The sequence below is a fragment of the Balaenoptera ricei genome, chromosome 8, assembly GCF_028023285.1.
Source record: "Balaenoptera ricei isolate mBalRic1 chromosome 8, mBalRic1.hap2, whole genome shotgun sequence".
NCBI classification, from domain to species: Eukaryota; Metazoa; Chordata; class Mammalia; order Artiodactyla; family Balaenopteridae; genus Balaenoptera; species Balaenoptera ricei.
The window spans coordinates 112,764,950-112,782,686 of NC_082646.1; the positions used below are offsets into that span (position 1 = coordinate 112,764,950).

General features: G+C 63.2%; 2 protein-coding genes across 8 annotated transcripts; one reads left to right on the plus strand and one right to left on the minus strand.

Annotated features, from left to right (window-relative positions):
* Window positions 1–239: 239 nt before the first annotated feature.
* LOC132370254 (putative insulin-like growth factor 2 antisense gene protein) lies at window positions 240–7,214 on the minus strand (the record flags this gene model as incomplete). The annotated part of the gene is given in 4 exon segments (XM_059929979.1): window positions 240–328; window positions 1,167–1,343; window positions 2,056–2,107; window positions 6,768–7,214. Coding segments are annotated over 4 exon segments (690 nt in total), but the record flags the coding sequence as incomplete, so codon positions are not given.
* On the plus strand, window positions 772–15,806 carry IGF2 (insulin like growth factor 2). 7 transcript variants are annotated; one of them, XM_059932327.1, is made up of 5 exons: window positions 6,661–6,860; window positions 7,390–7,554; window positions 12,370–12,532; window positions 14,527–14,684; window positions 15,105–15,806. In XM_059932327.1, exons 2-5 carry the CDS (start codon window positions 7,393–7,395, stop codon window positions 15,342–15,344), a joined length of 723 nt encoding a protein of 240 aa, XP_059788310.1. In that variant the 5' UTR covers window positions 6,661–6,860; window positions 7,390–7,392; the 3' UTR covers window positions 15,345–15,806. The 7 variants fall into 7 exon arrangements, with proteins under 7 accessions (XP_059788314.1, XP_059788310.1, XP_059788311.1 ...); XM_059932328.1 differs by having other exon boundaries at window positions 6,748–6,860; window positions 14,536–14,684; XM_059932331.1 differs by lacking the exons at window positions 6,661–6,860; window positions 7,390–7,554 and adding an exon at window positions 772–834.
* The last annotated feature ends 1,931 nt before the right edge of the window (window positions 15,807–17,737 follow it).

The following is a 17,737-nucleotide window of genomic DNA, read 5'->3' on the forward strand; positions in this document are numbered from 1 at the left end:
CCGTCAGCTCCAGCCCCGCAGAGGTGAGTGATTCCAGACTCCCAGGGCAGGACCCAGCGTCCCCTGGTACAGATCTCTGTGCAGCAGGCTCTGTACAGGGGCCTGATCTCCTCTGGTGCTCAGAGCCCCCCAGGCAGTTTCAGTTCCCATCCCCCCCTTTGACAAGGAGTGGAGGCTCAGAGGGCCTGGGGGTGTGTTCAGAGTCACACAGCTGCCATCTGGGATTCAGGTGGTCGGCTCCAGGTGCCCCTGTCCCTGGGGGGCTCAGGTGTGGGCAGAGCAGGCCCCCTGCAGTCTGGGCAGCGGCATGGTCCTCAGAGGGGAGCTCCTGGTAGAAGAAGGACAGAGGAAGGGGGAGGGGGGCAGCCTAGGGGAGAAGCCAGGGAGGGGGTCAAGGTGAGGACAGAATTGGAGGAGGGGGGAAGGAGGGGAGGGCACAGGGGAAAAACTCATACGCTGGGGAGGAATAGGGGACTCCAGGAAAGCTGGGCTCAGCTGGGGCATGTGAGACCCAGTCCTCCCTGCCCTGGGCTGCTGGCTGTGTGTCCTCACACCAGTGGTTTGACCTCTCTGTGCCCCCGTTTGTCAAAGTGGGCAACAGGCGCAGCCCTCCTGGCTGTTGAGAATTGTGAGGCACAAGTGAGGTATGACCAGAGGCCGGGAGAGGCACTCTGAGTGCTGCTGTCATGATTCCATTGTGTTCAGTCCGGCGGGGCTTCCTGTGTGTGAGTGGGGGCCGGGGGGGGGGGTGACTAGAAAGGCCCAGGGGCCAGAGCCTCCTTGGACACTTCTGGAGCCAGCTCCGTGGTGGTGGCCGCAGGGTTCACGCAGCAGGTACCGGGGTGGGGGCCCGGGCTAAGCTGCCCCAGAGGGGTGCTTGCTCCAGGCTCTCGGAGAGCTTTGGAGGTGGAGGTGGGTGGGTCCATGTGCTTGCTCCTGACCCCAAAGCGACAGAGGCCACTCTTCAGGGCCTGCAGCGGGGGGCCCAGCAGGTGCCCCCTCGCAGGCTGGTCTGCCCACCCGAGAGAGAAACCAAGAATGTTTTTTAAAGGTGTCTTTAGTTCAGACACTACATAAAAGAGTACAATAGTGGCAGCGCCTCGGTCCTTCCCGAGAGCGCCTGCTTGGTCCCCTCCCCTGGTGCCCGCGCACCGACCCATACGTACTTCTGACTTTTGGTTTATTGATCAGTGGCTTGTGGCGCCTTGTGCCTTGGGTGGCTTGTGCCGTCGGGTCCTGGCGTTCCAGCTGGGGCCTGGGTCCCCTGCTTCCAGCTGGGCTGGCCGAAGCGGGTGTCCCTCCTAGATTGGAGGGCAGGGTCCTTGCCCCCAGTGGCGGGTGCCCTGTGGGGGGGTGAAGGAGGGGCGCTCAGGGGACTCCCGGAGAACGAGCCGGGTTTGTAAAATGCTGGGCTTGGTCCCAGGGAGGTGGGGGGGGGGGGGCGGCCAGCTCGGAGCCAGAGCCGGGGGAGGAAACCGGGGAGTGGGAAAGGCCGGCTGCAGGGCGGGCGGGAGCGAGGGAACCGGCAAAGCAGGAGCATCGGAGCCGCGGGCCTGGGTGCAGGGGCTGGGCTTGCTGGGGTGAGTCCGAATCTTTGGGGGGATGATTATTCTCTTTGGGATATGGTTTGCAGATCTAGAGGGGCGGCCAGGGCTGCTGCAGGGCTGGAGCACTACGGTGGGAGGCGGGGCGGTCGTTAGGGGTGGGGGGGAATGGCGCTTGGGGCTGAAGTTCCTGCCAGCCAAGCCCTGTGCTGGGGGAGACCCCAGCCCCACGACGTGCCAGGCTTGCTGACAGGTCCCTTCCTACCGTGGGGGGCCGGAAGTCGGGGCGACCTGGGCGGCTGGTCCTGGCTGGGGGCGGCCAGTGCCCTTTTTGAGCCCCGCGGTGACCCGGATCTGCCCCCGACAACCCTGCCCCTTTAGCCGAACTCGTGACTAAATAAGGCGAGGGTTCAGCAGGCAGCCCCTCACGGGGAGGAAGTGCATCTCTGCCCCCCTCCCCCTCGCCCTGATGGCCCAGCCTGGCACCCCAAGGTGGCCTCAGCCGTCTTACCTCCAAGGTCCAGGTCTGCAAGCACCAGCGGCAGCTTCTCCAGGGCTGGCGCCTGCTCAGGGCACAAAGCAGGGGAGGGGCTCACCAAAGGGCCACTGGCAGGGGTGCGCCCAGGCGGCCCCACTGACACACGTCCCAGCCTTCTGCCACCCCCAGCCTGGGAGGCAGGCCTGGAGGAGAGGTGGGGAGCCCAGAGAAGGGCCAAGGGCAGCAGAGGCCCTCATCCAGGACTTGAAATCTGCTCTGGGATCCCAGGCAGCCGGGTCCGCAGACAGGCACTTAAAAATACTCCTCGCCCCCAAATTTACAAGTTGCCACAGAACAGGGAGCTACGACGCCAGGCTTCCCTTCTGGAGGCTCCGTCCTCGCCCTCCCTCCTATAGGCATAGGCCTGAAAGCCAGGGACGCTGGGGACTGCAGAAGGCTGGTGGAGGGGGGAAGGGGGGCAGTGATGGGCGGGGGGGGGGGCGAGACAGGCCAGATGTTCTTGGAATGGACACGGGGGTGATTGATACGGACTGGAATTTGAAGGGGGAACATTCCCCACGTGCCTTGGGCTCTGGGTGGAAAATGGGCTGTTTTTTTTCATAGGTGGGGGGGTGTCCTCCCTGTCCTGCCAAGCTCCTGTGAAAGGGCTGCCTCAGCCCTGCCCAGTCCCCACACCTGTCCAATGGCATTAACCCCTGCCTTTCCAGAGTGTCAGGCTTTGAGGTGCCCCCCCTTCTAGCTGGGGTCCCTCTGTGGGGTGACAGCGGGGACAAGCGACGGCCGGCGTACCGGTCCCGGGGCCCCGTCATTCTGCTGCCCCCAGCAGCACCCCCTCTCTGGCAGCGCCCCCAACCCACAGATGCCCCTGGGGTGGCTGTCCCCCACCTCCCACATTGCCCAGTTCCGAGGGGGTGACCCAGTTCCCGCCAGGGCCTTGGGGCTGGGTAGGGTTCAGGGTTTGTCTTCAAGGAACTAGGCTTTCACAGCCCGGAGAGGGAGGCTTTTCATGAAAATTCTCTTAGAGAAAAACGAAAGGAGACCCCTGACCCCCAGCCACCGTGCAGACCTGCCCCCCATCTCTTCCCCCCACTTTCTCCTCCTCTTCCCCAGCCCTTCTACTCTCCCGCATTACCAAAACAAAATTGGGTTCGCTCTCGTTTGGGGGCTGGGGAAGGCCCGGACGGCGCTCGCGGAGCGCCGGGGCGAGCAGGGGGTGGCCGCCGGGGGTGCTCCCGGGCCCCCAAACCGAGCCGGGGACGAGCCTGCCCGCGGCGGCAGCCCGGCCGCGGCTTCGCCTAGGCTCGCAGCGCGGGAGCGCGTGGGGCGCGGCGGCGGCGGCGGGGAGCCCGCGGGCCTCCTCGCAGGCGGCTGAGCGGGGAGCCCCGAGTCCCGGGAGCGCCGGGGGAGCAGCGCCCCATCGCTCCCCCGCGGCTCTCGGGTTTCTCCCTTCCACCCCGACGCCCGCCCGGCCGGGCTTCTGCAAGGAAGCGCTCTCAGGGGCGAGGAGGCAAAAGCGGGAGAAGCGATGTGCCAGCCGGGGTGGAGGGCGCCCCTGGCAATCCCGCGCACCAGCCCCGGAGCTGCCGCCGCCGCCGCCGCGCAACCCGCGCTCGCGTCCCCCGGGGAGGGCGCCACTGCTCCGCGCGAGTCCCGGGGGCGGCGGATCCCCAGCGGCGGGTGCTTCCCCGGGCCCCGGAGCTCAACCTCTCAAACGCAGCCCTCCATTCCCAGGGTCCCAACCCACCCAGCACCTTCCCCGCTCCTCCGGATCGCAGACATTATATTTTCTGGTCTCTTCCAAATTTAAGCCTTGCTCAGGTCCCCCCAATACATTAAACATTTCTCCAGGTCACAAGGGGTTTTGTTTTGTTTTGTTTTGGGGTTTTTTGGACATTAATTTCTGGGGATCCGAAAACGCATAACCCCCACTGGCTTTCCCAGGTTTACACTACTGGCCTGGGTCCCCAAACTCACTGGGTGCTTTCTCCCAGGCTCTTCACAATTTTATATACCCCCAGCCCCACCCCCAGGTTCTGCAGAGTTACACAGTGGCAAACCCTATTCAGGAAGATTTAAACATTAACCCTGGGTCCTGTGGTCAGGCTGACCAATTCGCCTGTCTCCCCAGAATGTGCACAGCGTTTTTCTGGCATTTAGGCATCATTCCCAAACAAGTGGAGCTCTCTTCCTGTGTCCCCGTAATTTTGGACGACAGGGGCTCCCAAGCTTACCACCCCTGTTCTGGGCCCCCCACACTGAAGCCCTGTTCCCCTGGTTCACCAGAGTTCGGGGCATTATCTGCTGAGTTCCACAAATGTATTGGCCTCACCCTGGGTTCCCCAAATTTTCCACAAAGAATCCTAGGCACCCCCCCCCCCCCACCTCCGCAACACACTAAGCCATTTCCCCGGGACCCTCAGAGTCTGAACGCTGCTTCCCATACCTCCACCAAAATTTAGGCATTACACCCAAAGCACGCCGATCCCCTTTCTGAATCATAAACAGTCTGCGCTCTGATCTCCTGAGTTCCACAAAATTGAGAGGATGATTTCTGGTCCCCAAAACGCATTGATTTCTGGTCCCCCCCCCCCAGTTTTTTTTTTTTTTTTTTTTTTTTTGGTGGGCCATGAAGATATGGGGCGTTCATTTCCGGGGATCTCCAAGCTTCCTTGCCACTAATCAGGTTCCTTAAAATTTAGACACTGTTACCCAGGCCCCGAAAGCACACGGAGCAGTTATCCAAGGTGTGCTCAATTGTGATCGTGGAACAGGCAGATTCCTCCAAATCACAAATCTCCCAGGTCCCCCTGGGTCAAACCACGCACAAAACAAACTCTTTCACAGAGCCTATATCTTGTTATACCAAGCTCTTTTGAGTGTCCCAGTAACCAAATATTCTGAATATTTTCTCCGCCTCATAACATTCTGAATATTAAAAAATTCCCTGGGCCCCACGAGCTTACTGACAAGAATCCAGGTTTTCTAAAACTCAGAACTGATCCCAAATCCCAGGCCAACCAACACTGGACCCTTTCCTCTATTTGGACACGCTGGGCTCTCAACATTAGGCATTGCCCTCCAGGCCCCCCAAACACATTCAATGTTACACTTCTGTCACAGAAAGGCACTGATTTCTTGGGCTCCAAAGCATCCCAGGCACCCACTGAGTCACCCCAAATTTAGTCGACATTTTCTGGGTCTCCCAGACACTGCAAACCCCCTGTAGATAACCAGCTTCAGGCACTGATTCTTCAGGCCCCACCACTTAGGAACTCTTAATCCTTTCCCCCTAAAACTTAGATACTGACCCTCAATTCTCCTGAGGACTTTGAAGAACTTCTTTGGATTCCCAGATTCAAAAATGATTTTTCTGGGGCCTCCAGATTGAGATACTGTCTGCCAGCCCTCCAAAATAAACTGAGATTTTTTTTCCCCCTCCACAAAAGAATTGAACTTTTTTTGAAATTGATTTACGGGTCCCCTGACTTTATGATCCTTGCCCCGAGTCCCCCTAAATTTAGGCAATTTTCCACAGGCCTCCCAACGTGAAATTGCCCAGATACCGAAAAATATCCCCCGGGTCCTGGAAATCCCAGGTATTATAGGCCGCGTCCTACAAGCTTCCTTGCTACTAACCAGGTTCCCTGAAATTTAGGTACCAATCTCTACTGAACAATTTTCATGGATCCCCCAAACTTGGGCCACGTCTTACTAGGGTTCCCCAAATGCAGGCAGTGCCCAGGAAAATATATTTTTTTCCTGTTCACCAAAAATAAACTAATTAAAACCAATGTAAAAATTAACATATAAAAGGACATTGATTTTCTGCATTCTTCAAATGTCCTGATCACACCCCAGGTTGCCCCGAATTTAGATCGTGTTTCTTGATTCTCTAAAGGACATTGAGAATTTTCTCAAAAGCCACAGCAATTATGCAAGTTACTTTCCTTGGGTGCTGCAAGCGTCCAGGCCACTAACTTGAATTTCTAAGTTGTGGAAATTAATCTCCACTCTTCTCCACCGCACGGACGATTTGCCTAGATCCCCAAAATGTGTCCATTGTTTTTCTTCCCCCAGTTTTAGACAGTACGCCTCTGGGGTTCTCCCAAGTTTCACGCTGAGCATTTTCCTCGGGTCATCCCCAAACCTACTTCCCCACAAAGTGGGACCCCCACAAGCGTGCTGACCCAGATGCTGGGGTCCCCACATTTTAGACGCGGCTCCCTTGTCCCCCAGTTGCAGGGAGACATCTCCCCGGTCCTCAGATTCGGACTCTTTTTCTGGAGTCTCGAATTTAGACATGAATCGAAGTTCCCCACACGGACGCAACCTCCCTTGGGTCCCCACTTCAGGACACTCGTTCTCTCGCCCGCAAATCAGGCGGCTCTGACTTGCGTTCCCGGCCTTTGGGCATTGTTCCCGGCCCCGCCGCAGTCTCTGCAGCTTCCCCAATCCCGCGTACCACGGGCACTGGTTCTGGGCCTCTCTGCGTCTCCTACGAAGTCCCCGGAGCTCCTCGGAGTTGGAAAATTTCTCTTGTGTTCCCCAAACACACTTGGCCCGGCAGCGTGTCCTCCAGGACGTAGGCAGTGCTTCTCCCGCGTCCAGGAAAACGACTGGGCATTGCCCCCAGTTTCCCCCAAATTTGGGCATTGTCCCCGGGTCTTCCAACGGACTGGGCGTTGCCCCCGGACACTGGGGACTGCCCCCGGGGTCTCGCTCACCTTCAGCGCGTCCACCGCCCGTTGCAGAGCGCTCGCTCTCTGCCTCGGCTCCTAGCGCGCCCGCGGACGCAGCCTCCGGCCTCCAGCCTCGCGGTGAGCTCCCCGCCGCCTCGCGTCCCGGCCCGGCTCCCAAACCCACCCGCCGCCGTCCCGCCGTCCCGAGCGGCTGCCGGGGACACCGGCGCGGGGCGCGGGAGCCTGCGGCGGGCTAGCCCCTCGGCGGCCGCGCTCGCTGGGCCGGGCGCCCTGAAACCCGCGCCGCTTTCGTTTGCTCTCTGCAAAGATCACGGTCGTGGGGAAAGCGCCTCGGCGGCCCCCCAGCGGGGCAGGCAGGGCGCAGTGTAGGAGGGACGCGGAGGAGAGGCGCACCCGGCTCGGGCGGCGCGGCGCCTCCAGCCGCCGGGCGGAGGACTCCGGGAGGCGCGCGCCGAGCGCGGGCGACGTGATTGATGGCGGAGCGAGGGGGCGAGCCGGGCGCGGGCTTCCGCCGCCGGCGGCCCCTTCCCCTCGGAGGGGCGCTGGCGGCCGGGGCTCCTGGGGGCGGGCGGGGCGCGGGGGCTTGTGCGTGGTTTTTGACTTGGTAAAAATCACAACGACTTCTTACATCGTCCAAACTCTCCAGGAGATGGTTTCCCCAGACCCCCAAATTATCGTGGTGGCCCCTGGGGCTGAACCCGAGTCTACGCAAGTCCAACGCACTGAGGACGGGGGAACTATTATCCGGATATTTTGGGTGGGCCCCAAAGGCGAGCTGCTTAGATACACCCCGGTGAGCCCGGTCATGCAGGTAGGATTTGAGCGATGTTTCCCGCCCTGCTCGTTTCTCTCCCGGCAGGCGCAGCCCGGGCCGGCCCCATGCCTGGCCCAGATTCGGTCCTGGCCCGGCCGGCCCTCCCCACGTACCGCACCTGGCGGCCGCCGAGGCTACTCCCCGGTTCCCGCGCGGCACCGGGGGGCGCTCGGGCTCCGGCTGCGGCTCGAGGTGCTGCGCCTGCTCGGGCAGGTGGCGGCGGCGCGCCCCGCCCGCGCCCAGGGACTCCCCACTTCCCCTGCACATCCCAGCGGCACTCGGGGACCCCCGACCCAGTGTCGAGCCACCTGCGCCCGCCTTCCGACAGGGCACCCTCGCCGCGTAGCCCCCTGGCCGGGCGCGGGGACCCGGCCGTCGCTAGGGCATGTGACGCCGCCCACCCTGGTCGCCTCGCGTCCCCCGTGCACTAATGCGGGGACCTTGGCACCCCGGAACCTAAGACGGGGCCCCCAAACGCTTTAGAATGGCGATTCGGGATTTCTTTCGAACTCTGCCGATCCCTGCCCCCAATCCAATCTCGCCCCCGCGCACCCCACAGCCCCCCCCCCCCGACCGCCGCCCCCCGGGACCCCAAGCCCGCCCCCCGCCCTTGGCTCGAGTTGCGAGGGCGGTCCGGGGGCGGGGCGAGGGCCCCGCGGGCGCCCATTGGCGCGGGCGCACGGCCAGCGGGGCCCGAGCGGGCGCCGAGCCGCGGGGTGGCGCGGCTATAAGAGCCGGGCGTTGGCGCCCGGAGTTCGCCTGCTCTCCGGCGGAGCTGCGTGAGGCCAGGCCGGCCCCCGGCCCCCCCCTTCCGGCCGCCCCCGCCTCCTGGCCCACGCCCGCCCGCGCTCGGCCCGCCAGCGCCTCCACCCGGCTGGCGGCCCCGCGTCGACGCCGTCCGCCGCCACGCTGCTGACTCCCATCTCGGGCGCCGTCGGCGGGGTCGCGCTCCGCCGGCCTGCGGATCCCCCGCCGCCTCCTCCTCATCTACCTCAACGCCCGTCCCGCTTCGCCCGAGGAGGCGGTCCCCCCCGCAGGCAGTCCGGCTCGCAGGCCGCCGGCGTTGTCATCCCCCGCGCTCCCTCCCGGCCCTCCCCGGCGCGCAGCCCGGCCGCTCCCCCTCCTCGCTGCGTCCCGAGCGGCCCCGGCGCCGCCACCGCCGCCCCCCCGAGGCCCGGGCTCGCGACGGCCGAGGGCTCCGTCGGCCCAAACCGAGCTGGGCGCCCGCGGCCCGGGTGACGCCTCCGCTCCGCCCCCCTCAGCACCTTCCCCGGCCCCCGACGTTGCGCCCTTTCCTCGCTTCTCTGCGCTCCCCGTCCCCTCTCCGGCCTCTGGTCCCGGCCCCCTCTCTTCTTCCGCAGCCTTCCCTTTGCTCCCTCCCGCCCCCCCCCCCCAGCTCCTTGCCTCCAACTCCCTCCCCTTCCACGCCCGCCCTCTCGCCTTCGCCGTCCCAAAGTGGATTAATTATACGCTTTCTGTTTCTCTCTCCGCTGTTCTCTCCCGCTGTGCGCCTGCCCGTCTCTCGCTGTCCTCTCTCTCTCTCTCGCCCTCTCTTCGGCCCCCCCCCTTTTCACGTTCACTCTGTCTCTCTCACTATCTCTGCCCCTCTCTATCCTTGATACAACAGCTGACCTCATTTCCCGATACCCTTTCCCCCCCTAAAAGTACAACATCTGGCCCGCCCCAGCCCGCAGACAGCCCGTCCTCCCCAAACAATCAGACGAGTTTCCCACCCCCCCAAAAAAGCCATCCCCCCGTTCTGCCCCGTCGCACATTCGGCCCCCGCGACTCGGCCAGAGCGGCGCTGGCAGAGGAGTGCCCGGCAGGAGGGCCAACGCCCGCTGTTCGGTTTGCAATACGCAGCAGGGAGGTGGGCGGCCCCTGCGCCGGCTTCCAGGTAAGCTGCGTGCGGGCCGGGCCGGGCCGGGCCGGGCCGGGCGGGGCGGCTGGGCCCGGGGCAGACGGGGTGGGGGGCTGTCGGTCACGTTCCGCGTCGCAAACCCCGCGCTCTGCCCTGTGCCGCGGAGGAGGGGGCGAGGGGTGGGGGGGCGGGGGTGGGGACTTGGGAAGTGCCAAGGGAGGTGTGAGCTGTCTGCAAGGCGACTTCCTGGTCGTTTTGCGGGTGCAGGGGGTGTTGCTGAAAGTTTGTGATTTGTGCCGCGGGGGCGGGGGCGGGGGGCAGTGCAACGAGGACGGGCACAAATCTCAGAAACCCACCCTGGTATGTTGACTCAGTGCCAGCAAGACCGAGAGAGGAAAACTGGGTGGGCGGGGCCAGGATGGAGCGAGGGGGGCCGAGTTGGCAAAAGAGTCCTGCCAGACACCGCATTCGCAGCGCACCCCCCTATAGCCTCCCTTTCTCTGTCCCCAACATTGTCAGCCAGGAATCTGGAGAGAGGGCCTGGTGCAGGGCTCAAAAGGGCAGGAGTGGACAACCCAGAGAGGGTAACTGCCCCTGCCCCAGTGGGCAGATGGAAGTTTCCATACAAGGAGGTGGAAAGCAGCCCCCCTCCCTGCACCCCCCCCCCCATTTCCCGGTGCCAAGATGGGCTGGGGGTGCAGGATGAGCCCCCCAGCCGCCGTTCTTTGCTAAGAGATGGTGGGGAAGGCGGCTGGGGGTGCCGCAGAGAAGGGAATGGCTGGAAGGAGGGAGGGGGCGGGAGCAAAGGGGGCGGGGGGAGTGGTCAGCAGGGAGAGGGGTGGGGGTAGGGTGGAGCCGGGGCTGGGAGGAGCCGTCTCAGACATAAAAGCTGAGGCACTGACCAGCCTGCAAACTGGACGTTAGCTTCTCCTCCGAGGCAGCCTTCCAGCCTCCTCCTCCTCCTCCTCCTCCTCCTCCTCCTCCTCCTCCTCCTCCTCCTCCTCCTCCTCCTCCTCATCCTCCTCCTCCTCCAGCCCCAGCGAGCCTCCTGTCCAGCTGCAGGTAACCAGGGCTGTTGAGCGAGGACCCCGCTGCCCTCCCGCTCCGGCCTGCCGGCTGCTGAGCGCCTCCGGCCTCAGCCCCTTGGCCCCTGCCCGCTGCCTCTCACTCAGGCCCTTCGTCCCGCCTCTCTGCCTCTGCCCTCTCACCCCTGCCCTCCCTCCTCTGCCCGCTTGCTCACCTGGCCCGCACAGCTGCGTGCCTCTCGTCTGGTCTTCTGCTGTCTGCTGGTGCCCTGCACTGGACCCCACACTAAGCGGCTGGGCTTGCAGAAGGATGGAGCTGCCGCTCGGACGGCACCGACTCCCTAGCTGGCCAAATTTGTTCTTAGAATTCGGAGGGGGGTGCGGCCCTGGGGTGGCGGGAGACAGGCTGGGGTCTGGTGCAGGGAGGAGGAGGTGGGCTGAGCGAGGCGGCGCTTTCGACCTTCCGTGGAGCTGGCCCTGCTCGTCAGGAGCTTGAGCGAGACTGCTTCCTCCTCAGTCCCTCATTTCCTACACGATTTATTGCATCAAAATTCCCCTGGGCCCAGCATGCAGCAGCCTTGCTCCAGGCTGGCGAGGGGCGCGCTGCTCGGCGCCTCTGTGCTCACTGGGTGCACAGCCTAAGAGGGACACACGTGGGCAGCTCCACCCAGGCCCTTACTAGGGTAGCCTGCGGGTGCCACGGGGCTCAGGAGCACCCGGCCGTGACTGTCCCCCCAGAGGGGGCTCATACCTGGGCCTGCAGAGGGCAGGCTGGGGCTGCCTGCCTGGGGGGCTTCCACCTTTTGGAGGGGCGGGGGTGGCTTGCTGTGTCTAAAGAGGAGTCAAGGTCCCTTTCAAGCCCCCTGACTCCTTAGGGGACCTGGTTAACCCTTGCCCCAGGTCTGCAGCCACACAGCCTTGCGAAGGGGTGTGTCTTGAGACGTGCCTCTCCTTCTAGATGGTACCCTGAGGGAGCTAGGGTCTGGCCTCCAGGTGGCCCGGCCTGTTCTCTCCAGCTCCTGGGATAGGGTTTGGTACCCCAAATGGGGAGAGGGTCTGGTGGTCCTGGAGGGACTTTGAGGTCCCTGGCCCTGGGTAGTGTGATGCGAGGCCTGGAAAGGAGGCTTTTGGCTTTTATGTGTGTTTGGGGTGCCCGGGGCAGACTGGAGTCGAGGGACTAAGTGATGTAGGAGAAGGAGGCTCCTGGGAGCGTGGCTGGCACCGCCGTGCTGACCGTCGGACCCTTGACCCAGGCTTTGCTCAGCCGCAGACTGAGAGGGCGGGAAAGGCAGTGCGGGAAGGAGAAGGGTGGTGCTGGCCCAGCAGAAGCCCCCTGTTGCTTTGGGAGGGAGGCTGGTCCTCCTGGCACCCTTGCTTAGCTGGTCCTCTGGGATGCACATGTTCTGTGCTGGGGTGGGGCCGTCTGCCATCTTGGCTGGCGCTGGGAGGCCCGAGGAGTGGCCGCTGCCCTGTGCCGGCCCCGCCCCCATGACATCATAGGATGGAGGCCAGGTCCAGTGTCCAGCACTGGCCCCTGCAGCTCTGGGTGTGGCTGGGCCCCTGCAGTAGTAACGATGGGGGCAGCGATCCCCACGTGAAATTACCGACTAGCACTTGGTGCCCCTCAAAGATGTGCTCCACACACAGCCCTTCGCGCGGGGCAGTTCTGCATCCTGCCTGCCTCAGCAGTGAAAGCGCCTGTTCTTCTGTAGTTAAAACAATTAAGATTAAGGAGAAAGCCATGCTTTAAAACTGTAACTGGACTTTAAATTAGGAGATGGCTGGGCTTAGTGTCCCCAAAGGGAGCAGGCCCTCACCCCCTGGCGGGGCCAGCACTTCGGGACACCGTGGCTGGCGGGCAGTGGCAGAGGCCTGGACCTGGCCGTGGCGGGGCGGCGGGCTCACGCCTCTTGTCTCCACCCGCAGACACCAATGGGGATCCGAGTGGGAAAGTCGATGCTGGTGCTGCTCGCCTTCTTGGCCTTCGCCTCGTGCTGCTATGCTGCTTACCGCCCCAGTGAGACTCTGTGCGGCGGGGAGCTGGTGGACACCCTCCAGTTTGTCTGCGGGGACCGCGGCTTCTACTTCAGTAAGTAGCTCAGCGGGGCAAGGGCGGAGGGGTGTACACAGCTGGTGCTCGATAGATGCTGGCGTCCTCCTTACCGCATGCCAGACACCTCTGCAGGTCTTTCAGGATACCTGGCCTGGGGGTCGGGCCCAGGGAGGCCCCTCGGAGGTGAATGAGCCCGGGGCCCTTGCTCTGAGACTTTGAGAGCGCGGTCACGCCCTTGCAGTCCACATTTATTAGGCACTTACAGTGTGCCTGGGCGGTGCCCGCACTCCCTGATTTCTTGCAACATGACTCAAGGTGGGAGGGAGAGTGGACGGTGGTATCTACAGGGGGACCAGACCTTAAGTGGCAGGTGCGGGTGGGGTGCAGAGTGGGCTGGAGGCCGGGCTTCCCCGCAGGGAGGCAGCCCTTTCCCTCCGGCTTCTCCCTGACCTGCCCACGGGCAGGGCTGTGGGCACTGGTTTCCCCGCACGTTTTGCCCACATCTTGGCAACGGGCAGATACCCATGGATGGTTAGATTTCAAATGGAATCAAATGGGTTGAAAACCAGTAAGAATAAAAGCACATGTTGCTGGTGGCGTGAGTGTGCATGCCCCACGTGCTGGGGGGACGCTGGGCTCCATCCACAGGAGGGGACCGCCGGGGCCCCCAGGGCTGGGTGGGATCCGCACCCGAGGGGCAGGGCACAATGCAGGGTGCCCGCCTGCTGGCCCGAGTGCTTTGGCTGTTCCTCGCCCTCCTCTCTGATTCCCGACCTGCGGGAGCTGGCTGGGCACATGGAGACCTCCGCTTTCCCTTGCCCCTGTGCCCGGTGTGGCAGGGCGGGTCCCCCGTTGGAGGTGACCTCTCCTTCGGGGTGTGGGCTCTTGCCCTCGCTTCCCAGCAATCTGGGCCTCAGTTTCTTTAACTGTAGGACGGGTCAGGGGAGTTCCGGAGAGTGTCCATCTGGATGACAGGAGAAACTGGGGGGCAGTTTCTTGACCCTCAAGCGGGGAGGGAGTGTGTGCTCCCCCTGGGCTCAGCCAGACACCGCTCAGGGCTGGGTGTGGGTGGGGACATGGCCGGGGCAAGCAGGCAATGGCCGTAAGGCTCGTCGTAACCAGCCCGTCACCCACCACAAGGCATCTTCTTCTGCAGCCTTTACTTACCCACCCTCTGAAATGGGCCGTAAATGCCCGTCTTGGCATGTCAAAGCTTCTCTTTAAAAAGCCTTCCTGCTTCTTGACGCTTCTGAGGCCCCTGCCTGCCCTGGCTTCTCCTGTGGCCTCTCTCTCCTGCCACGTTTGGGGGCAGGAGATGGCACTGTACGGTCTGGTGCTGGCTGGCCCTTGCCCGGGGAGTGGCCCCCTGGCACCAGGTTTCCCTGGAAGGAGGGCTGGGCTGAGCCCCCAGCCCTTTTGACCCTGCACCTGGACCCCTTACTAGGGGCTCCCCTCCCCCCCCCAGCGATGGCGGATTCCTTGCAGCTGAGTGTGGAGCCTGTGCGCGGAGGGGAGGGGGAGGACGGGAAGAAAGGAGGGCGTGGTTTTTGCAGGTCCTCACTCCTCTCCTCCCGTCTTCTCCTTCTTCCTCCCATTCCTACCTGTCGCGGCGGCGTCTCTAGGGCCGCAGGCACCCAGGCTCCTGGTTGGTTCGGGGACGGCACTTGGGTCCCAGTCGGCCTTTGGGTCAGGACCCTGGGATCCCAGGATGTGGGGCCGGGCCCCGTGCATTTTCCAAACAGCCCCTGGTGGTGGACCAGGAGGCCGTGCCCACTTTACATACGACGAGGGAGGCACCGAGAGGCCAGGGGGCTGGTCCTGGAGCGCGCTCACCCGCTGTCCCTTCTCTCCTTTCTGGGGCCCCTGCGCGCCCCCCTCTCGCTTTCTTCTTCCCCTCCAGGCCGAGGCTGGCTGTCCCTGCAAGGTGACCGGCATCCTGTCCCAAGGGCAGGGGTGGGGGGCTGGCTGGAGGAACCCTGGGGAGCCCCCTGGGGCACTGGTGCTGACGTGCCCTTTCCTTCCTCCTGTGGGACTTCCAGGCAGGCCGGCAAGCCGCGTGAACCGCCGCAGCCGTGGCATCGTGGAAGAGTGCTGCTTCCGCAGCTGCGACCTGGCCCTGCTGGAGACCTACTGCGCCACCCCCGCCAAGTCCGAGAGGGACGTGTCGACCCCTCCGACCGTGCTTCCGGTAAGGCGGCCCCCCCAGCTCGGGCCCGTGGACGGCCCCCCAGCTCTGGGCCCGTGGGCGGCCCCCAGCTCTGAGCCCATGGACGGCCCGGCCCCTGTGAGGGAAACCGGGGTCTCCGGGACCCTCCCCTCTCTGTGGAGCCCGTCAAGGCTGTTACCTCTAAGCCAGGGGACCAGGGCGTGGCAGCTCCTTAGCTGGAAGCGCGGCTAGGGAGTCCTTTACATGTTTGCCACGTGCCCCCCACCCCCGTGGTGGCGTTGGCCAGAAGCTGGGGGAGTTACTGACCTGTCACACGTCAGGCACGATGGAAGGTTTAGGGACAGCCCCCAGCAGGTTGCCCAGATGTCCCCCCGGGGCCTGGGTGGCTTGGGGCCAGGGGCTGGGGGCCAGGCACCCCTTGACCGGCCCTTCCCCTCTCAGGACAACTTCCCCAGATACCCCGTGGGCAAATTCTTCCAATATGACACCTGGAAGCAGTCCGCCCAACGCCTGCGCAGGGGCCTGCCTGCCCTCCTGCGAGCCCGCCGGGGTCGCACGCTCGCCAAGGAGCTGGAGGTGTTCAGAGAGGCCAAGCGTCACCGTCCCCTGATCGCCCTGCCCACCCAGGACCCCGCCGCCCACGGGGGCGCCTCTCTTGAGGCGTCCGGCCATCGGAAGTGAGCCAAATTGTCGTAATTCTGCAAAGTGGCACCATCCACTCGTGACCTCCTCTTGACCGGGACCTTTCCATCAGGTCCCACCTCTGAAACCTCTGTACCGTCCTGTCTGCGGGCTCCCCCGACCTGGCCCCCTTGCCCCAACCTCCCCACGTCAGGCTGGTCTCTCCTCGGCCCCCTCCATCGGGCTAAGGGAATCACAACAAAATCTTTAAAAATGTACAAAACCAATTGGCTTTAGCTCTCTCTTCCAAATTGTCACCCCCAAATTACCCCCAAATTACACAACCAAAATTGCAATCACAAACGTGTCGGCCCCCTTGAAATGAATTGGCTTCTTAGCAACACCGGAAAAGCTAACTAGCTTTCCAGAAAACCCTAAAAAAAAAAATCAATTAGCTGAAAAAAAATACTAAAAATAAATTGGCTTCAGAACAATTGGCAAAATAAAAGAATTTGGCCCCCACCCTTCCTTCTCGTTCCTTTCGGACCTGGACTTCAATTGGCTGTGAGCTGACCATCCAAGAGAAAGGAAGGCACCAAATTTGCAGGTAGGCTTGTCACTGCTCGCCAGCCATCTCCCTCCTTCACCAAACCCTCGCTGGGCTCTGGCAGTGTGACACCAAAGACCCAAACCTGTTCCTCCCCCTCGTTTCCATCACTGAGACCGCTGTGGAGCTGTGGGGGGGCCCAGCAAGACCCGAGGAGCAGTGCACGGAACAGAAAACCCGAATTCGCGCAGATAAAACTTAATTGGCATAAACGCCCACATACTCCAAAATCTTACGTCTGAATCCTCACCTTTGAAAGCACACGCACCCACACGCAACCCTGCATGGGCACACACACACACACACACTCCCTCGCACACACGCACCCTCACACACACGCATCCACACAAGCTCTCACACATCCACAACCCTCACGTGCATCCATACACACACACGCACACAGACCCAGATACGTGGGATACCCAAACCCAGCATCGTGCAGATGAGACCGCATTCCATCCCAAATTCTTCTCTAAGCTGCCCTGCAATGAGGTTTTCACGTCCTGTGCTCCCCTCCGGTCCCCTGGGATGCGCCCTAGGGTGGGAGGGTGTGTGTCCCAGGCTCAGGCGCGGGTGGTTCCATCTTTCCGAGATGAGGAAGATCCCCCCTCCTTCTCGGCACCCGTCCTGACCCCACGGCACCTGCAGTGAGAGTCCCGATGCCCCCAGACCCCACTGGCATCCACGCACCTACTATCGTGCCGAGCGAGGAACGGGTTTGGCCGGACTGGAGATGGCTGTGGCCGAGCAAGACATGCCCTGCCACGTCGCCTGACCCCCTAGGTGTGCTCCTGCGAGATCTGGGGACCCCCCCAGCACACCTAGGGGTCATCTTTGCCAGCCTCCTGGGGGAGCCTGTCAGAAACGAGGGCCCCCTGGAGGCTGGCAAAGGTGATGGGGAGTGTGGGAAGTCTGGAGGTTGGTGGGGTGGGTGGGGGGGCAGTGGGGGCTGGGGGGGGGATGCTCTGGGGTAGGAAGTGGTCCAGCAAAGGTTTGGACAACACGGTCAGGAGGAAGGATTGACGAGGAGACGTGCAGAATTACAGATCGAATCAGGAACCCAAATTGACGCCAATTGATCTATTTCCCCCCTTTAATTGGCTTCTCCTGGGGCTTTTTTTCCTTTTTTTTTTTTTTTTTTTTGATTCCCTCCTTAGCTTTTTATGCGCTCATGTACCAAATTAAACTTACTCCCCTCCCCGTGTAACAGGGGGGCAGTGACCAAGGACAAGGAACGCATGAAGCCAACCACCCGTCACCTGCGCGGCGCCCGCCGCCGTCCTGCCCTCCGCCATTTATCACCCTTGGTTTGATTTTTGCCTGTCCCTGTCGCTTGGGTTGAGTGGAGAGTGGAGCCTCCGCGGGGGTGCTGGCCACTGTGCCCCCCGAGAAGTCAGAGGGGAATGGAGACGGCCGCTGCCTGGCCTGGCCCCCGGGGACGGTGGCTGGTCCCCGGGGGTCCTGAGGGGCGGAGGAGGGGTCAGGGAGGCGTCTCTTCAGGTGTCAGGAAGGTGCTCGGAGGCCACCAAGGTGGGGCCCCCGGCTGGCCCAGCCGGCCGGGGGGGAAGGGGCTACAGATGTGTGAGCCAGGGGCTCCATCGGGCGGGAGCAGGTGGCCGCCTTCCGCGCACCTGGGGAGCCCTCCCCGCACCCCTCGGTGACAGCTTGCCCGCCTCCTCAGTGCCCCGTCTTGGCCCCAGGAAGCTTGGAGCTCCGCGGGGCTTCCTGGTGACCAGGTGGGGTGATGCCGGGCAGTAGGAGAGGTCCGGAGGGCACGAGCCCCGCAGAGCAGGAGAGCTGCGAGTGTGTCGGACAGCTGGGGTCGCTTGGGCCCCGAGGCCCTTGG